At 42.2% G+C, this 21,827-nt stretch overlaps 2 protein-coding genes across 2 annotated transcripts; both read left to right on the forward strand.

Moving 5' to 3' along the window:
• The first annotated feature begins 48 nt into the window (after positions 1-48).
• Positions 49-12,116, forward strand: L3HYPDH (trans-L-3-hydroxyproline dehydratase). The gene is made up of 5 exons (XM_024731479.1): positions 49-638; positions 3,438-3,607; positions 6,093-6,215; positions 6,305-6,442; positions 11,114-12,116. The coding sequence occupies exons 1-5, from the start codon at positions 131-133 to the stop codon at positions 11,237-11,239; spliced, it is 1,065 nt and encodes a 354-aa protein (XP_024587247.1). The 5' UTR covers positions 49-130; the 3' UTR covers positions 11,240-12,116.
• A 5,313-nt stretch (positions 12,117-17,429) lies between these two features.
• GPR135 (G protein-coupled receptor 135) lies at positions 17,430-19,053 on the forward strand. Its single transcript, XM_024731500.1, is given in 1 exon segment — positions 17,430-19,053. A coding segment is annotated over 1 exon segment (1,587 nt). The 3' UTR covers positions 19,017-19,053.
• Positions 19,054-21,827: the final 2,774 nt, after the last annotated feature.

The raw sequence follows: 21,827 nt of genomic DNA on the forward strand, positions 1-21,827 counted from the left end.
TCTCGGCTCGAAGGCCCCGCCTTTCAGGTGGCGCTGCGGCCTGGCCCTCTGGCGGGGAGGAGGCGGTTGGACAGGCGGCTGGAAGCGCGAGCGGCCGTGCGGTGGTTGATTCCCCATCTGGACTCAGACGATGGCGAGCCCGCCGGCTGTGCCCCGGCTGCCTCCTCATGACCCGAGGACGCCGGCTCTGTCGGTGGTGGACATGCACACGGGCGGCGAGCCTCTGCGCATCGTGTTGGCTGGGTGTCCGGAGGTGGTCGGCCCCACGCTGCTGGCCAAGCAGCGCTACATGCGCCAGCACCTCGACCACGTGCGGCGACGGCTCATGTTCGAGCCCCGGGGGCACCGGGACATGTACGGGGCTGTGCTGGTGCCGAGCGAGCTGCCTGACGCGCACCTGGGCGTCCTGTTCCTGCACAACGAGGGCTACAGTTCCATGTGCGGCCACGCGGTGCTGGCTCTGGGCCGGTTCGCGCTCGACTTCGGGCTGGTGCCAGCGCCCCCCGCCGGCGCCCGCGAGGCCCTGGTCAACATCCACTGCCCGTGCGGGCTGGTAGCCGCCTTCGTGGAGTGCGAGGGCGGCCGCAGTGGCGGCCCGGTGCGCTTCCACAGCGTCCCGGCCTTCGCGCTGGCCACAGGTAACCGGTGGGACCCTTCTGACCCTGCCGCCCAGGGCCCAACTAATTACACTGTCTCTCTAGGCTGGAACCCACGCACCGCAACTAACTCACCCCACAAAGCCTTTACAATCAGTAAAAAGGTAATTCTAAATAACTGCAAGTGTGTGTCAGCACCTTGCCCTTGCGAATTTGTGTGGTGCATGCAATTTGATTACCCCGCAGATCTATCCGTCTTTGGTTTGGGGAGAGTCTTGAGGGGTACAGAATTCCGTGCTTCCCATACTCAGCGACTCATTCTCCACTCGTCAGGCATTCCTAGAGATTTCACAGTTGGGTAAGACAAGGTCCACTAGGGTCAAGGAAAGTGCAAAGAACCGGAGCTCCAGGCTGGCTAGAATATGATTGCTAGACACATTATTACACCCTGACAAGTTAGTAAACACGTTACTAAAAGTCATCTGTAAAAATTGCCTTACCCACTTATTGGGGGAAGAATTAAATATTTTCGAGAAGATACAGATGTTGCTGGTCTAATTCTTTAAGAACAGGTACAGACATTGCCTGGGTCCAAATCCTGACACACCCTTAAAGCTATGCAAACTTAGTCAAATTACTAACGCCCTCCGTGTCCATTGTATCTTCATTTGTTATCTCATTGAGGTTTTTTTGAGGATTTAATGAGTATGCAAGGTACTTAGAATTTAAAAAAAAACATCTTCCTAGACAGAAAGACTGCAGAATATATAGGGTTGCTAGTTATAGTTCTCTAGGTGTGCAGAGTCTTTAAAAGGCTTTGGTGGGTTCTCTAGTACAGAGCCTGTATGTCATGTAAAACAGAGTGTCTGTAACTATTCATCCTTACAAAGAGGGAGATTGCTACAAATTCCATCAACAAAGGCTGAATTCTATCAAGATGCTTTAGTAGAAAAAAAAAAAAAAGATGCTTTAGTAGTCTGACTGGAAGTGAGCTGGGAGCTAATTTAGTCAACCCAGCAATAGGGTTATCATTCCTTTTCTTCAAAGTCTTCCAGCTGTGCAAATCATTCTGTTAATTTGATCTTGATCCCCCTCGTGGATTTGGGTTCAAGTTTAGCCTGATTATAAATGTTATGAATGATGCAGTAATAGCCCAGGTGTTTGAGAGTCTTAGAATACCTCAGGCAGCCGAAACACACAAGTTGATAAAGAATGCCACTGGGCAAACTGATGCCAGTTTCCCAGAAAGAATGGTGTCATGTCCGGATTGGGAGGGAACTTGAGGGAGACAGGAATGTATGTTAGGATTGCATCTTTAAAAAGCTCAGCAGTTAACTAGCTTGGCTACCTGATTTCCCCTTAGGCCACCCCAGCAGCAGATTAGAAGCACTCTAGATTTTGTGGAAAATGACAGCTGGCAGCAGGATCACCAACTACGTACATCATAGCTTGGGGTTGGTTAGGGCAGGGGCAGCCAACCCCACAAGCACAGTAGTTCCTGAAAGCATCACTGTGTGACCATACTGTAATCAGTGGGCATTAATGGTCACTTTGAGCCATTAAGAAAATGAAATCCTTAAATTCTCTACTTTGAAAATTGCATAAAAGGCAGATGGATAGTGTCCAAGATCACGGCTCAGCCCCTCCCCATCTCTGTGACCTTGTGGAAGGGATTCCATGCCTCAACGTCATCTATAAAATGAGGATGATAACAGTCCTTACCTCAGGATTGCTGAGTTCATCTCCACTCCACCCAGCTAAAATGAAGACTCTTTAGTTTTATTCACTGTATTTAAGTGCTAGAACAGTACACAGTCAATGAATATTTGTTGTGTAAATAAATGAAATTCAGAGAAGAATATGCTGATTGGCAAATGTAAATATCTGTCCTCTTAAGAGCCCTGTTCCAGTTGGAAGTTAAACTTTTGGCTTTAATATTAACATTTATTGTATTCCTAAACTGTGCCCACTATTCCCCACACATTATCACATGGAATTCTCAAAACAATCCCTTTAGGACGGAAACAGCAATTCCATTTTACGCATGAGGACTTCAAAGCCACACTTAGCTTTCCCCATTCTGGCAGTCTCACATTTCCATCTATTTCCTGAGTCTCCTTTCATTAAACCTGCTTTTCATGTTGCATCAGCATCAAGATAAAGACATTTTTGATTCACTTTTGCTCTTAAGTCCCACAGGTGTGTTTTACTCCTTTGATTATAAACTTGCTCTGTTTTGACACATCATGTGTTAAAAGGGTCCTGTGGTTCTACTCTAACTGGTAGCCCCCTGGTATCTTTGTATGACTCACTGTGCAAACTCAGGAATACAAGAACTATTTTATTTTTCACAACTTAATTTCTGAATTTGAGACCCCTCTCTGCCCTGTTGGTTGACTTAGCTTCATCCTTCCACAGGCTGGCCCCTTTTTTGATAATCTGCATGAGAGGCACCTACATTTTCCTTCATAGTTTTCACACATTCATGTCCCAGAATTTCCTCTCTCTCTGCCTCTATGATGTTTTCTAGAAAAGATCTTCAGAATAGTTAACAAAATATGTATGTATGATTTAGGAAAAACATGGCATTCATGTTCTAAAACTTATACAAACCTCATTAACTTAAAAATAGAAAGATGTACTGAGCTAAAGGACTATTATTAATTACATGATGCATACTCATTTTGAAAATGGATTTTTGCTCCATTCCTTTTTACGATAGGAAGAAGTACCCCCACCCCAACCCCCAGAAATACACATATATTTAAAATGCTGTTAATTTTATTTTATGTTATTGCTGAAATACTAAAACAAACTTATTTTCAAGCACATCTTTTTTAGATCTCCTAGTGGATGTTCCCGGTCATGGAAAGGTGGTGGTGGACATTGCATATGGTGGCGCGTTTTATGCGTTTGTTAGTGCTGAAAAGTTAGGACTTGATGTTTGTTCCACAAAGACAAGAGACCTCATGGATGCAGCAAGTGCAGTGACAGAAGCAGTGAAAGCTCAGGTCAGTACAGATGCTGCTATCGTAGCAGATACCCTCCTCTGTGACATGGAGGGAATCTAAATGACATGTCTATACAGAAAATTAAATATCTCTGAGTTCAAATTATCAGTAGTACTAAGAATAGGGTACTGGTTATAATCTTAGACTCTAGAGCACGACTACCTGGGAGTTGTAGTTTTGCTACTTGTAGCTTTTATAACCTTGAACAAGTTACATAACTTCCATGTGCCTCAGTTTTCCTAGCTGTAAATGGAAATTATGAAATACCTGCTTCATAGGGAGTTGTAAGAATAAGTCAATGTGTGTAAAGGACTTAGAATAGTGCCTAGTCATAGTAAATGTTCAATAAATGGTAACTATTATGAACTTTAATAATACATAATAATAATATAATTTGTGGTTACTTAAGCATAGAAAATGTATTATATAATATTCCACTAATTTGAAATGCTTTGATATATGTGGTCATTCTGCAAACCTTGAAAATAATGAATGTAAAATATAGCTTATAAAATAGATTTCATTAAATCTGATCAGAGTTTCTCTTATTTCACAGAGAACATTAATTCCTAGTTAGTGAATTTTTCCTATATTGCTAAGAAGTTACTTAAATAACCACTCAAGTAACTCTAGTTTGGCTTGGGAAAACTATTGTTATAAAATCAGTTTAGATAATAAATAATTCTAGAATATTCTTTCCTTTCTAGCACAAGTGTGCCTTTTTACCTAATTGGGACCTATATATAAAACTCAATTTTACCTAATTGGGATCTATATATAAAACTCATATACATATTTAAATGTTTTAGCATATGAGAATTTATCATTCTAAGTAAAAAATAACTTAGGAACGATAGAATCTAATATACTTCTACTAATTATTTATGGGCCTATTTAACATATCTGAGGCTTTATTTTAACATAATAACTTAAATAACAAAATGAATATATACCATATCCCTGTTCTAAATTATCATTTTTCCAGGACTGTCAATACCAACAGGTAGAATTATTTTATCACAGTAACTTCTGAAACTCTGAATTTACATCCATTTTCTGTTCTAGTAAGCAGACAGCTAATAGTTTAACAGTTTGACACAAAATAATTTGACCTTATTTTTAATAAAATCAAGAGAAAAAGGCATTGTTTTCTTAATAAAAGGAGTAATTTTGAAGTTCTCAAAGCTAGAACTTCTCACCAAGGTGGCAAGGGGTGGACTTTGAGGGAGGAAGGATTCTGAAAAAAATATGAGTAGTTCTGTCGGTGGTGAAGCAGGCAGTAGGACTACTTTGTGAGTTGCTGATTATTCATACTGCTAATGCAGATTTAGGCAAAGGCCATTTGCCGGGGGGAGGGAGCTAAAGTAAATATAAAGTAAATTCATCTTTGTCCTTTTAGCAAACATTTACCAAGGACTTATTGTATGTCGGACACCATGCTAGATGCTGGAGACCCAGAGGAAGAACAAACCCCACAACTTTCAAGGAGCTCAGTCTAGTGGGGGAAGCATCCCTGTGGGCAGTGTGATGTACTGGTGCTATTGTGGAGGTGGTGCATAGGGGCTTTAAGAGGTCAGAGAACAAAGATCCAATATACAGGCCTCTTTAACTGGGTTATAGATGGACTCTTTGGATTTTAAGAATCCAAATCTCTTCAACTGCTTTAAATGACAGGTAAGTGGTAGTGGAATATACTAACTGTAAGGATACAATGGAACTGAGGTTATAGTAATCTCAGCCAAGCTACCAGGCATTACAGGAATCCAGAAGTTAAACAACCAGACCTCCCAAGTTCAGGAAGCATCGCACATTTGGACCTGACCAAGCTTTACCACTGACGTGACCTAGCTCCCCTGCCAGTGCCTGCTTCTCTCTGTGTGTACCTGCTGCTTTTTATGATACTGACTTCATCCTTTCTAAGTCTTTTTTGACCCATCCAATTGTTTCTCTTACCTAATAGCTTCTGCATCCTTATACTTTTTGCTTGCTTATGGCCTCTGACAGTTCTTGTATCTATCAGTGGTATTAATTTCAGCTCTAGATACTCACTGCTTGATTTTTCTACATTATCCCCTTCAAGTTCCTGAGGGTGAGAGTAGGATTGCCTTAACTCCTCCTGCTTGAGCAGCCATGGCTGGCCTGTGAATTGACCATCCTGGGGTCAATGCTGGGGTCAGCGGTTCAAAGAGTATGTGTTTCGGGAGGTATGTGTATAAAATAGGACTGTTCCTTTAGTAGAGGCTATGTGCAGGCCGACTTCCTTAGAAAGGGCTCAAAGTATAAAAATCATAACTTCCAATGAAACTATCTTTATTCATCTAGAGAAAGACATAATTTCTAGTATTTAGTGCTGTGACCCAAAAAATATTTTTTAAATGATAAAGATGAAAAAATTATGTCTGAGTACCCCATATATGTTATTTAAAAGATAAGTTTGAATGAAAATATTTATTTTATGTGTGGTTGATAATTATTTTATTTACAGTTTAAAATTAATCACCCTGACAGCGAAGACCTTGCCTTTCTATATGGAACTATATTAACAGATGGAAAAGATGCTTATAGTGAGGAACCAACCACCAACATCTGTGTGTTTGCAGATGAACAGGTATTAAAACTGGAATTTTTAGGCACACAGCCAGGTAATATGGAACTAGAACACTGTGAACACTCTCATCTTCATTTATTCTGCAACAGGTTGACAGAAGTCCTACCGGCTCAGGAGTGACAGCCCGAATTGCCCTACAGTATCACAAAGGGCTTCTAGAACTGAACCAGACCAGAGCCTTTAAAAGCAGTGCAACCGGCTCAGTATTCACAGGGAAGGCTGTGAGGGTGAGTAGTACCTTTAGCTTCTCATTTGTAAGTATGTTACTTTTGAGACTGTGGAGACCTAAGGTGGGTGTTAGATAAGTTTCTTCACTTAGCTCTTAGAAGAGAATTTTAAGACAGGCCTGAAAAAACTTCCATTCAGCTAGGATATTGGTTTTCAAAGTGTGGAAAGGACCTTGGGGTCCTATCCATGGGTCCACAAAATCAAAGATATATTCATAATAATACTGAGACGTTGCTTCCTTTTCACTTTCATTCTCTCACAAATGTACAGTGGAGTTCTCCAGGAGCTACATGATGGGTGATATCCCAACTGATTGAATGCAGAAACAAATATGAGAATCTAGCTGCCTTTTGTTATGCCAGACATTAAAGAGATTTGCAAAAATGTAAAAAATGCCATTTTTTTTTGTTTTGGCAGATATAGTTATTTTCACAAAAATTTGTTTATGACAAAATGTAATTGGTTTATTATTTTTAAATGCATTAATGAACAAATATCTTTTTTTTGAATTTTAGAATTTTATTTACTGTTTTTATATAGCAGGTTCTTAACAAATATCTTTAATTCCCAATATAGCAAATATTAATTGATATAACTGAAATAAACAAAAACTCTTTGAGGTCCTAAAATCTTTTTAAATTGAAGTATAGTTGATTTACAATATTGTATTAGTTTCAGGTATACAACATAGTGATTCAGTATTTTTGCAGATTATATTCCATGGTAGGTTATTATGAGATGTTGGGTATAATTCCCTGTGCTATACAGTATATCCTTGTTGCTTATCTGTTTTATGGATAGTAGTTTGTATCTGTTAATCCCATACCCCTAATTTGTCCTTACACTCTTTCCTTTCCCCTTTGGTAAGCACAAGTTTGTTTTCTATATCTGTGAGTACATTTCTGTTTCGCATATACATTTATTTGTATTATTTTTTAGATTCTACAAATAAGTGATATCATATAGTATTTGTGTTTCTCTGTCTGACTTTCACTAAGCACAATATTCTCTCCATCCATGTTAATAAGAATAATGGCATCCATAATAATGGCATTATTTCACTGTTTTTTATGGCTGAGTAATATTCCATTGTGTGTGTGTGTGTGATGGACACTTGGGTTGCTTTCCCATCTTGGCTCTTGTCAATAGTGCTGCTATGAACATTGGGGTGCGTGCATGTTTTTGCATTAGTGTTTTCATTTTTTCAGATATATGCCCAGGAGTAGAATTGCTGGATCATATGGTAGTTCTATTTTTAATTTTTTGAGGAACCTCCATATTGTCTTCCATAGTGGCTGCACAAACTTACATCCCTACCAACAGTATAGGAGGGTCCCCTTTTCTCCACATCCTCACCAACATTTGTTAATTCGTAGACTTTTTGATGACAGCCATGTTGATTGGTGTGAGGTGGTACCTCATTGTGGTTTTGATTTGCATTTCTCTAACAATTTCATGTGCCTGTTAGCCATTTGTATGTCTTCTTTGGAAAAATGTCTATTCAAGTCTTCTGCCTATTTTTTTAAAAATATTTTTTGATGTGGATTATTTTTTAAGTCTTTATTGAGTTTGTTACAATATTGCTTCTGTTTTATGTTTTGGTTTATTGGCCCTGAGGCATGTGGGATCTTAGCTCCCCAACCAGGGGTCAAACCCACACCCCCTGTATTGGAAGGCAAAGTCTTAACCACTGGATGACCAGGGAAGTTGCTTCTGCCCATTTTTTGATTGGATTGTTTGGGTTTTTTGATATTGAATTGTATGAGCTATTTGTACATTTTGGAAATTAAGCCCTTGTTGGTCACATCATTTGCAAGTATTTTCTCCCATTCCATAGGTTGTCTATTTGTTTTATTGATGGTTTCCTTTGCTGTGCAAAAGCCTTTAAGTTTAATTAGGCCCCATTTGTTTATTTTTGCTTTTATTTCTTTTGCCTTAGGAGACAGATCCAAGAAAATATTGCTACTACTTATGTCAAAGAGTGCCTATGTTCTCTTCTTCCAGATTTCCCAGCGCTACTTATTGAAGAGACTGTCTTTTCTCCATTGTATATTCTTGCCTCCTTTGTCGTGTGTTGACTATAGGTGTGTGGCTTTGTTTCTGGGCTCTCTATTATGTTCCATTGATTTATTTGTCTGTTTTTGTGCCAATACCATGCTGTTTTGATTACTATAGCTTTGTAGTATAGTCCAAAGTCTGGGAGGGTTATACCTCCAGCTTCATTCTTTTTTCTCAGGATTGGGGGCTTTTATGGTTCCATATATATTTTAGGATTCTTTGTTCTGGTTCCGTGAAAAATGGCCTGGGTATTTTGATAGAGGTTGCATTAAATCTGTAGATTGCTTTGGGTAGTATGGCCATTTTAATAATATTATTTCTTCCAATCCAAGAGCATGGAATATCTTTTCATTTGTTTAAATCATCTTCAGTTTCCTTCATCAGTGTTTTATAGTTTTCAGCATATAGGTCTTTCACCTCCTTGGTTAAGTTTATTCCTAGGTATTATTTTTTTGACCTGATTTTAAATGGGATTGTTTTTTACTTTCTGATATTTCATTATTGGTGTATAGAAACGTGACCGATTTTTGTATATTAATCTTGTATCCTGCAACCTTGGTGAATTTATTTATTAGTTCTAATAGTTTTAGAGTGGAGACTTTAGGGTTCACTATATAGAGTATCATGCCATCTGCAAATAGTGACAGTTTTACCTCTTCTTTTCCAATATGGATAACTTTATTTCTTTTTCTTGTCTGATTGCTATGGCTAGGATTTCCAATACTAGGTTAAATAGAAGTGGTGAAAGTGGGCATCCTTGTCTAGTTCCTAAATTTAGTGGGAAGGCTTTCAGCTTTTCACCATTGAGTATTATACTAGCTGTGGGTTTGTCATAAATGGCCCTTATTATGTTGAGATATGTTCTTGCTATACCCACTTTGATGAGAGTTTTTAATCATGAATGGATGTTGAATTTTGTTGAATGCTTTTTCTGCATCTGTTGAGATGATTATGTGGTTTTTGTCTTTCCTTTTGTTAATGTAGTATATATCACATTGATCGATTTGTATATGTTGAACCATCCTTGTGACCCTGGTATAAATCCAGCTTGATCATGGTGTATGATCCTTTTTATGCATTCTTGGATTTGGTTTGCTAATATTTTGTGGAGGATTTTTGCATCTATATTCATCAAAGATATTGGCCTGTAAATTTCTTTTTTAAGTGTCTTTGTCTGGTTTTGGTATCAGGGTAATGGTGGGTGAGGTCCTCAAATCTTAGGGTATAAAGGGATCCTGAGACCAAAATGTTTGAGAACCATTAAATTAGGGTTTGGATTTTTTTTGTTTTTATTCTATAGGAATGTTCCATTTTATATAATAAGATGTGAAAGTCCTGAAAGGTTGTGGAAAGTATTTTTGTAATGGAATCAAATTGTAAATGAGCTAACAGCTAATTAATGAATTTACTCATAGTAGTAAGTAAAATCTACTGTAGTATGATTAAATTGCATCTAATAAGTGAATCTACTCACAAAGAGTCCTTTAATATAGCAGATAACTTATCCTAATAAAGAGTTTTATATCCTAATGTAGCTGTTTTTAAAGTTTGTTCTTTTCTGTATATGGAATTTGCTTTAACTTAGGGATTCATATATAATACGCTGATCTTATGGGATACGAAACCATTTATGTTATATGCAAAAACTTGGAATACGTTATCTTCAAGTCTGAGACTCAAGACAAAATAATAATCGACATTTATTGGGTGCTTGACTATGTGTCAATTTCCAAGCTAAGCACTTCACATATACCGTCTCTTTTAATTGTCCCAAGAGTCCTCTGAGGTCAGTAATGTTATCATCCTTTTTTCACAAGTGATAAAATGGAGAATTAGAGTTTAGATAATTTGCCAGAGGTCAAACAGACAGGTAACAGAGCCAGGCTATGCATGTGGGTCCCTCTGAGCAGAGCCTGTACTGTTAACCACCATATTTTCTTGCTCTTAGGCAAACATTTGATGCAGATGGGCAGTTTCACCCACATGAGAGTGAACTCAACTCTCAACCACGCACTAATGATGTCTCCCAAAGCTTCATCCCTACCATGCTTACCTGTGCCTCTCTCCTGAGTCTGACACTGTCCACTAAACTCATCTCAAGATGATTGTCCCAGAGATATCTCAAACTCAACTTGTTTACAAGTTCTTCCTTCCTAAATGTGTTCTTCCTGTCTCATTCCCCATCTCAGCTAATGGTGGCGCCAGCTTCACTTCCAAGCTAGAAACTATGGTCATATTTAACTCATCTCTATTCCTCACCTCCTACGTACATCAGTCCCCAGGTCTATCAATTCTGCCTCCAAAGTATCTCTATATTTTGTTCTCCATTCTCTAAAAACTGCCCTCCTGTCTCTAGATTTAATTGATGAATTAAGGTTCCTCTTAACAGATTGCTGGGTTTCTAGTCTCTCTCCTCTCCAATTTGTTCCCTACTTTACAGCTAAACTAAATCAAAAACACAAATCCAGTCACTTACCTTAAAAACCTCCCATTGCCTATATGATTAACTCTTGGGTTCTCTTTAAAATGATAAAAATTGAGAATACAACTTTTAGGCTAGATAAACTATGAGGGCAGTATCTTGATATTCTCCTTTCACCTTCTTTTTTCAGGAAGTAAAATATGGTGATTTTAAAGCTGTTATAGTGGAAGTATCTGGACAAGCCCATTACACAGGCACAGCAAGCTTTATAGTAGAAGATGATGACCCACTGAGGGATGGATTTCTTCTCAAATGACTTATATGACTTTTAAGGGCTTTCTTTAAATTGTTATCATAAGTAAATTTTCTCTGAATTACGAGGAAAACTGTATCCAAATGGTACATGTAAGCCAACTAACATTCTTCTTAAAATAATACACTGTGGTTAAATATAAGGTCATTATTCCTCATATTTATACATGTGTATTGGTATATTGCTTATAGAATACAAAATGCAGAATACTTTTCTAATTAACATATCAGGTAAAATTAAAACCTTAGTTCTTGCTACTTTTAAATATTCCTCTGTGGTAATTACTATAATGTTCTGTTTTAAATGCTCTTTGAATAATAGCTTCAATTGTAGCCCTCACAGCAATGAGTCTTACAAGTTCATTATTTTAGTCTTCCAGTTTTTGAGTAAAATAATGCCCTCTCTCTAAGCAGCACGCAAGGGAGACAGCTTATTATAAAGTCCTCAACACTTAGCAGTCATAAACTGGGAAGGAATGGGGTGGTCAGCTTTTTTAGGTGAGAGTTGTAGCTGCTGCAGGGATGTCCTCTGTGCTGCAGAGCCCAGCTCCTATACCTGTAAACTCGTGAGAGAAGATCAAGAATCAGGCTTTTGATATATCATCTTTAAGGCTCTTTTGATATATCTTTAAGGCTCTTTTGATATATCTTTAAGGCTCTTATACTGCATTACTGAAGTATAGGTACACAGAAGGAGTCAATCAATAAATCTCTACAGTGGGGCAAGTCACATACTCTGCCAGCTACATGCCAGGTAATTTAAAACATGAAGGACATGTTAACTATTGGCATTCTTGCTAGTTAATTGTGAACCTGTTAAAAAATAAAATTTGATCATTATCAGTCATTATAAAATGAAGTATTAAAAATTATTCACCATGTGATTTTCTCAATATTCAGTAGACTTTTTTCCTGGTGGGTGGGGGGTATTTTCTCAGTTTATTTTAGATTCATTGTTTTGACCTTAATTTGTGTTCTGAACTCTGTCAGCCTTGAATCAGTAGACTCTTTTTTGAGGTAAGTAATAGTATTTCTTTTTTAGAGCATACAGTGAAGTAATTCATTCATTTCAACTGGCTGTATCATCCAGCAAGTCTGTGTAGACCCAGTTATTAGGTCTCTGATTGAATTACCTGACCGAAAGGAAGGCTATAAAGTTAATGTTCTTGATTTCCTTATTGAATACACAAAAACTAATGTTTTCCATTCATTATCTCTTAAAATCTGTGGTAAAAAATTCACTTACCTCCAAAAAATAACACTAAATATGACCGAGAAATTTTCTACAGATCAGGGAGATTTGCTGTACTTTATTTTAATAGAAATAGAACCACTATTTGCTCTCTAAATTTCACAAGTCGCATTAATTTGAAGACACATAGATTGTTTAGAAGTTCATAGAATTTTGTAATGTGCACACACATCTCCCCTGATCTAACGAGGTACACTCTGAAATTTGATTATTATTCTATGGCTACCGAGGCTGGGGAGTATTTTATCACTGACATTCTTTAGAATTGTTAGCACGTGGTGATAACAAAAATGTGGACTGACATTTAGTCAGTTTTATTATTGTTTCAAAATTCTCTACAGACAGTGCACCCCCTGATCAACTGCACCCAGGCCGGCACTCCCTCCGCCCACCCATGGTATGCCACTGCTTTTGTCTCATTCATGAATATGAGAGGAATGCAAGCCAGAAGTGTCAACTAACTCCCTCAGGTCGCATTTAAGGCTGTCAGTCTAGGGCTTCTGACCCCAAGTCCGGTATTTTCCTGCTACACTTCCTCTGCCTCTAAGACAGGACAGCCAGAACTTGTTCTATGATAATACTTTAACAAAAATATTATGTTTGTTGAACATTGAAAAATAGATACTGCCTAAATCTTCCCAAATTCTAATCCAAACCAGAGCCAAACCCTTGCAATAATATTCATTCCTTCTGTATTTCACCGTGTCTCCCGTGGAGTCAAAACCACTAGGGAAATCAACTGCTGTTCCTCTCACCTCCAAGTGTCTAATCAGTCACTAAGTCCTATTGATTCTACCTTCTGAATACTGCTCACATCTATCCCTTCCCATCCTTGCTAAGGATCTTGTCTCATCACTAACCTCTTTCAAGCAACCTCCTTCCCCTCATTGGTTCCTTCCTCTAAGGTCTTACTGAGTATCATCATAAGCAAAATGAAACAAACACCCCTTGTCCACCTTCCCTCTTCAGCCTGCTGTCTGTCACCCCTGTTTCCTTCCCTTTGCAGTCAAGCTCCTAGATTCCTTACTCTCTTCTCATTGGGTACATTTTCTCATCTTCCATTTGCTACTCAACTATTGCAATCTGGTTTCGACCTCATTACTCATTGGAAACTATGCTTGATCTAACGGCCAGATTTAATGGTCACCCAAGGGTTTATGCAATCCATGGTGGATGCTGCTCCTTGCTTCTTGCAGGCAAGTGTGGTACCAACCTCTACTCCCTTGGTGCAGAGCTCAGACACAGAGCCATCTGCTGAGGTTCTCAAGACCATAGGTTAGTACTCAGGCCCCATTAGTACCCATCGGGTGCTGCAGTTGTGTGGGCCCAGGTCCATCTCCTCTTCACCATGCACTTGCAAATCTTTGCTCCAGGTCCTCTAGACTCTGTAAGAGTTGGGGCACCCTCCTCTTCGTCCCTCAAATTCTACAATTTCCATACCATCCCTCCTTAGGACAGTGCCTCTCGTACTTCAGTGTAGGTGTGAATTACCCAGGGATCTTAGAATGCAGACTCTCATTTCCTAGGCATGGGGTGGGGCATTTCTAACAAGTTCCCAGCTGATGCTGGTACTGCTGGTAGGAGGACTGCAGTTTTAACCAATCGATTTTAATTCCCTGTTTGGGCCCAGGCTTTACAGGTGAGTCTCCCCTACCTGGAAACTTCTCCTCTTAGCTCTGAGCTACATAAGAAGCCTGCTACCTCCCTACCTGGAGGTAAAGAATAGAGCTGACCTCATCATCACAGCAACTTTTCTGAGAAGAGGCTGGAAACTTACATTCTCCTCTTTTCTGAAAAGCAAAAGTAAGACAAAGCACCCCGAAACACAGGACAGCTGATTTCTCAGTTGGCCAAATATGCCTCATCAAATACATCACTCACCTGCTTAGCTTCTCTCCCTTTACCTGCTTCTTAATTTTTGCTACTCCCTAGCATTCCACCTATGGTCCCTTTCTCTCTTCACTCAATACTCTGTTCCTAAGTCATATTCATGCCCACGTTTTTCTCTCTTGCAGAGAGGCTGACATCTCCCAAGTCTCTAAATCCTAAGCTCCAGAGCCATACTGCAGATTCACTACTTGGTGGACAAAGCAGACTCATCTGCCCCTAGAATGTGCCCCTCCTCCCATATTCCCTAATTTGACCAATGGTACCACCATCCATCGAGCCAGGAACTTGGGATCTATCCTTGGCTCCTTTTTCATGCTCTTTTGTCCTGTCTGTTGATGCTCTGAGGTGGATGTCTGTGGATTTGGCCGGCATCATTCCTTTCCCCTTCTTTTATCAACAACACTCTCCTTTTCCTTTGGGAAACCATCCATCCCCTGCACATAGCCTTGATGGGGCTGCCAGACAAGGGGTACTCCAATCAGACTGTCTCCTCTAAGACCTGGGATCTTGAGAGAAATGACATAAGGTCTGAAAAATGGTTGAAGCAGACTTATTCCTATAGAGCCCTAAAGAGATCACCCTCAGTTCCTTTCTGCTATCTCTACCTGTAGAGCTGCCCTGACTTCTCTTGTTCTTGGGGTTGGCTGTTAGACTATCCTTTTGAACTCCCCCTATCCTTCCAGTAAATTTTGCTTTTGCTTAAATGAGACAGTGCCCTCAATGTATTGTTTAGATCCAAAGACTCTAATCCATATACTGCCTCCTTCTTCACTGTAAATGCCTTAGTTCAGACTCTTTCATTTCTCCCCTGGGCTATTATAATGCCTTTTCTTTTTTCTTTTCCAAATCTATTTATTCATTTATTTTTATTCATCTATTTTTGGCTGTGTTGGGTCTTCACCACTGCACGCGGGCTTTCTCTAGCTGCGAGGAGCGGGGGCCACTCTTCGTTGTGGTGCGCAGGCTTCTCATTGCGCTGGCTTCTCGTTGCAGAGCACAGGCGCTAGGTGTGCAGGCCTCAGCAGTTGTGGCACGCGGGCTCAGCAGCTGTGGCTCGTGGGCTCCAGAGCACAGGCTCAGTAGTTGTGGTGCACGGGCTTAGTTGCTCCACAGCATGTGGGATCCTCCCGGACCAGGGCTCGAACCCGTGTCCCCTGCAATGGCAGGCGGACTCCCAACCACTGTTCCGCCAGGGAAGTCCCACAATGCCTTTTCTTAACTGGTCTCCCAGTTGCCAGATTCTCTTCCTACAGTCCTTATATTTTTAAACAACATTTATGACATTGTAATATATTTGTGTTTGCCTAAAACTGTAAGGTCTTTGGGCTAGGATCCTTATTTGTTGTTTCTGAAAACCTAAATAAACGAATCTGTTATATATTTTTGGCTTAGTTCAGTGGTTTTCAGCTGAGGTTGCCCCCCCGCCCCGTCCCCCTGAACATTTGGCAATGTCTGAAGACATTTTTAGTTGTCACTACTGCCATCTCGTGGGTAGAGGCTAGGGTTACTGTTAAACCTCCTACAGTGCCTAGGATAGCCTCCACAACAGAGAATTACCTGGCTCAAAATGTCAATAATGCTGAGACCGAGAAACCCAGTCTTATTTACCACCTTAAATGAACTTTACTTATACTGTAAGTTTCCAGTAGGATATTTTTCCTCACTAAAATAAGTGCCCAAAACACTAATGTTGATTCTAAGACCTGAAAATATACTAGTCATTCTTGAGATCAGTGTTTCTCAAACGAGCATCAGAATCACTTGCAGGGCTCGTGGCTGGGCTCCATCCCCAGAGTTTCAGATTCAGTAGATTTGGGGTGTGGCCTGAGAATCTGCATTTCTAACAAGTTCCCAGGTCATGCTGATGCTGCTGGTCCAGGGTCCACACTTTGCAGACCACTGCTTTAGAGAACCCAAGGGTTTATCACACTTTCCCTCATTAGAGGCCATGCCCAGAAACTTGAGATGCAGCTTCCCTGGGCAGGCAGGCCCTTCCTGTTCCTGTATCTTCCCACCAGATACCTGGAGCTGCGTCTGTGGCGACTGCTTGGCTGGCAGCACCTTAAACTCAAAACATACCACATTCCAGAGAACTGATCAAGGCTGCCAGCAGGGCAAGGAACCAGTGACTCTCCCCTCTTCCCTGACACGTGTGAGAGAGTAATGGTCCTGGGGTCCAGATCCTTGAAAACAAGGTGACATCCTGCCTCCAGGATCCATATCCTAGCTCCTCAAAGCACCTGTATCAGAATCACCTTTGGGGTTTAGATTCATGGGCCCATCAGTACTCCTGGGAGTCAGCCAGCCATTGTGCATTTTAATAAGCTTACTACATCAGTGGTTCTCAAAGTGTGGTCCTTGGACCAGCAATATCATCACCACCCAGCAACTTGTTAGAAATGCAAATTCTCGGACAAAACCCCAGATCTACTGAATCTGAACATCTGGGGTTGGGCCCAGTGAACTGTGTTTAAACAAGCCCTAGATGATTCTGTTGCATGCTCAAGTTTGAGAACACCTGGTTTAAGTTTTTCTGCTCCCTCAAGTTTAAGATCTCCGAATTTAGATTGTTTTCCACTTCAGGTTCGAGATTCCTTTCCTACCTGTAGATGCCAGAAACACTCACAGGAAGCAAAGCAACCCCCCTCGCCCCCCGCCTCTCTGTAGGACATGTGTATCCAAGAGAGCTTGAGAGTGAACCCTTGTTGAATTTGGCCATCTGTGTGAGGACCAGTCCCGCTTTATCTGATCTGGCTGGGCAGTGGTCCCTGAGGGGGTCGACCTGGCACTCTCTGAAGCCCACCTCCCTGGCCGCATAACCTCGGGTAGAGGTGACATCCTGGACCGGCTTTTCTGAGGGTACTCGGCCGGCGTCCCGCCCCGCGCTCTCGCGTAAACACGCGGTTCCCTTGGCAACGCCTGGAACGCACGTAAAAAGCTCCGCGGGTCGCGGGCTACGGTCAACCCTCCGGCCGAGCGCAACTCCAGGCAGAGGGCCCTAACCCCCGGCCCCGAGCCACCTCGGGCTTACGGGCGCCTCCCCCGGTGCGGGATGAGCAGACCTGCGGCCGCCGCGGGCCCCATGGAGAAGCAGCCGCTGCCGCCGGTGCGCCCAACAGTGAGCACAAACTTGTCGGGCAGCCCACACCCCGGCGCCCCATCCACGGCCGGCACGCCTGGCCGGACTTCCTCTGCGGCGACGGCGGCGGCCGTGCTCTCCATCAGCACCGCGTCGGCCGCGGCGCTAGGGAACCAGAGCGGCGGGAACGTGGGCGACAGCACTGGCGCCTCGGCTGGCGGCGGCTTCGGCGGGCACGGCGCGGCGGGGAGGCCACCGCTGGGCCCTGCGGCGGCGCCGCTGCTATCTCAGGGGGCGGCGGGGACGGCCCGGGCGCTCGTCCTCCTCCTCATCTTCCTGCTGTCTAGCCTGGGCAACTGCGCGGTGATAGGGGTGATCGTGAAGCACCGGTAGCTCCTCACCCTCACGGACGCGTTCATCCTGTCCCTGTCTCTGTCGGATCTGCTCACGGCGCTGCTGTGCCTGCCAGCCGCCTTCCTGGACCTCTCCACGCCGCCCGAGGGCCCGGCGCCCGCCGCCGCCGCCGCGGGGCCCTGGCGCCGCCAGCCATTTCTTAGCTCGTGCTTCGGCATCGTGTCCACGCTCAGCGTAGCCCTCATCTCGCTGGACCGCTACTGCGCCATCGTGCGGCCGACGCGGGAGAAGATCGGGCGCCGCCGCGCGCTGCAGCTGCTGGCCGGCCCCTGGCTGGCGGCGCTGTGCTTCTCCTTGCCCTGGAAGCTGCTCCGTGCTACCTGGGAGTCCCCGGCGGCGCAGAGCTTCCACGGCTGTATGTACCGGACGTCCCCGGACCCCGCGCAACTGGGCGAGGCCTACAGTGTTGGGTTGGTGGTGGCTTGCCACCTGCTGCCCTTCCTGCTCATGTGCTTCTAGCACTACTACGTCTGCAGGACCGTGCGCCTGTCGGACTTGCGCGTGCGGCCCCTGACCACCTACGCGCGCGTGCTGCGCTTCTTCAGCGACGTGCGCACGGCCACCACAGTGCTCTTCATGATTGTCTTCGTCATTTGCTGCTGGGGGCCCTACTGCTTCCTGGTGCTGCTGACCGCAGCCCGGCAGGCCCAAGCCACGCAGGCTCCCTCCCTCCTTAACGTGGTGGCCGTATGGCTGACCTGGGCCAATGGGGCCATCAACCCTGTCATCTATGCCATTCGCAACCCAAACATTTCGATGCTCCTAGGGCGCAACCGGGAAGAGGGCTACCGGACTAGGAACATGGACGTTTTCCTGCCCAACCAGGGCCTGGCTCTGCCGGCTAGAAGCCGCAATCCCCTTCGAAACCGCTATAGCAACCACCTGGGGGCCTGTAGCAGGATGTCCTCTTCCAGCCCGACCAGCGTGGTGGGAGGGGACGTGGCCATGTGGGCTCGCAAAAATCCAGTTGTGCTTTTCTGCCCGGAGGGGCCACCAGATCCTGCGACAGCAGCAGCTAAACAGCCTAAATCCGAAGCCAGGGATAGCAGCCTCCAAGAAGGGTTGGAATGCACAGCTTGTGAAGGCAAATTTTCACCCGCTTCGATGAACAATACAGGATCCCGGAGAGAATCGTGTGTTTCATAAAGCCAAACATTTACAAAAGAGACAGAGGGGGAGGCTTACCACTTCCCCCAAACAACATACAAAACAGTGTCCTTTCCTTCAGAAGCGCTGAAAGGAATGTAAAGTGCAAAACTTAAAACGATGTTTAACCACACAACCAAGCATTGTGAACTGTAAGTGCCAAAAATGACAAAAATAAAATTCACAATTACTGAAAAGCTCATATTACAGGAATCACACTGGGAAACAAACAAAAAAATTCATTGAACGCAACTGGTTCATATACATAGACTTTCAGGAAAGAATGAAGACCTTAAGAATTGTTCGAAGGCCCCTCTAAATCACCAGCATTCAGCAGAACTTCAGATTTCTAGAACTTGCACCTCTGACACATGTCTTGGGTGCTTAGGTTAGGAGTCGAAAATTTTTATCCTTACACACTTTGGTGCATTCCCTCCCCACCCCCACCCCCATAATCTTTGTGAGAAATTTTAAATTCATATCCCGTTTAAAACTATTTTAGGATTTTGAAAAAATGGTTTATTACTAAAAGTGGTTTATTACTATAAAATCCAACCATTTGAGGGGCAAAGAGAAGTATGAACATAAAGAAATGTGGCTATTTTTTAAAGTATTTCAAGATTATACTTAGAAATTAATGTCCCCCATCTAATCCCCAAAATTATCTGCCTTGGAAGCTTTGAGACTTAAACCTTACTCTAACCTGCTACTTTTGTTTCTAATGATTTAGGGGTGCCACTCTCAGAAAGCTTTCACATTCTTAAAAAATAATTTTCATAGTAGAAAATCTTTGCATTTGAGGTAAATTGATTTTTGGATGAAGCCAAAAATGTAATTTGAAGTCAAGTTGATTGAATTTTGTGAGTAATGCATATATACATATATGAGAGCTCTATAAAAGTAATAAGCTTGGCTATCCTAGGTAGCTTGCATCTAACCGAAGATGATTCCAAAGAGAAATTCAAAAAATATTTTGAGAAGTGGATGCATTCTTGGAATAAGCATAAAGCTCTCCATAAAGTTCCTCTACATTTGGAAGTTTGGGTACATTTGTTTAAAAAAAATAGTTGCTTGGGCTTCCCTGGTGGTGCAGTGGTTGAGAGTCCACCTGCCGATGCAGGGGACACGGGTTCGTGCCCCGGTCCGGGAAGATCCCACATGTCGCCGAGCGGCTGGGCCCGTGAGCCATGGCCGCTGAGCCTGCGCGTCCAGAGCCTGTGCTCCGCAACGGGAGAAGCCACAACAGTGAGAGGCCCACATACCGAAATAAATAAATAAATAAGTAAAAAATAAAAAAATAGTTGCTTAATAGACATGACATATAAAATAATGTGGTCTTTATTTGAAAGGAGAATGGCTATGGGATTATTATACGTAATAGAGTGCTCATAACTTAGGGGTAAAGTCAGAGAGGTACTTTAATCAAGCCAGAAATATCTTCAGAAAGGTGCAAAACAAAGATGCTGTTTAAAAATATTTGAAAGCACAATTCGGGATTTGTGTGGGTGAAATTTCTCACATTAAATGCCACTGTACATAGAATCATTTACTCAGAATTTTACAAGATGTTTTTGTGTTTTCTTCCTCTTTCCTTTCTTCCATCTTGCCCCTCTTTTCTTCAGTATTTCACAGCCTTAATTGAATAAGTACTTTAAACTAGATATGAAACCTCTGCTCTCATATAAAGATTTTAATGTGAAATGGCCACCTTTTTTTCTTGTAAAGTATTTAAAGATCTTCATTAGTATTTAATTTTTTGTGTGTGACAGAAGGGTGTATGTCATTATTTTGTAATCAAAGATGGAAATATATGATTTTTTTTTATACAGCAAGTTCTTATTAGTCATCCATTTTACCCACAGCCGTGTATACATGTCAATCCCAATCTCCCAATTCGTCCCACTCCCACCCCCACCACCTGCCACTTTCCCCCCTTGGTGTCCATACATTTGTTCTCTACATCTGTGTCTCAATTTCTGCCCTGCAAACTGGTTCATCTCTACCATTTTTCTAGGTTCCATATATATGCGTTAATATACGATATTTGTTTTTCTCTTTCTGACTTATTTCACTCTGTATGACAGTCTCTAGATCCATCCACGTCTCTACAAATGACCAAATTTCGTCCCTTTTATGGCTGAGTAATATTGCATTGTATATATGTACCATATCTTCTTTATCCATTCATCTGTCGATGGGCATATAGGTTGCTACCATGTCCTGGCTATTGTAAATAGAGCTGCAATGAACATGTTGGTACATGACTCTTCTTGAATTATGGTTTTCTCAGTCTATATGCCCAGTAGTGGGATTGCTGGATCACGTGGTAGTTCTATTTGTAGTTTTTTAAGGAACCTCCATACTGTTCTCCATAGTGGCTGTATCAATTTACATTCCCACCAACAGTGCAAGAGGGTTCCCTTTTCTCCACACCCTCTCCAGCATTTGTTGTTTGTAGATTTTCTGATGATGCCCATTCTAACTGGTGTGAGGTGATACCTCATTGTAGTTTTGATTTGCATTTCTCTAATAATTAGTGATGTTGAGCAGCTTTTCATGTGCTTCTTGGCCATCTGTATATATATGATTCTTGTCAGAGCTAAAGATGTTTTAATTTTTTCCCTTTCTCAAGACATCACACAATCAGAAGTTTATGAATTATCTTTATATATCTTCCTACACTGAGTGTAGTACAGAGTAGATGAGATCATGTCTCCTCTTTAGCACTTATTATAAAACATTTACAGACAGTGCAGCTGAACTCACGTTGAACAGATATCCTGTTAAAGGCAAAAAAGTTGTGTATTTTTC

The sequence above is a fragment of the Neophocaena asiaeorientalis genome, unplaced genomic scaffold (genome assembly GCF_003031525.2).
Source record: "Neophocaena asiaeorientalis asiaeorientalis breed wild unplaced genomic scaffold, Neophocaena_asiaeorientalis_V1.1 scaffold603, whole genome shotgun sequence".
In the NCBI taxonomy this organism is placed as follows: domain Eukaryota; kingdom Metazoa; phylum Chordata; class Mammalia; order Artiodactyla; family Phocoenidae; genus Neophocaena; species Neophocaena asiaeorientalis.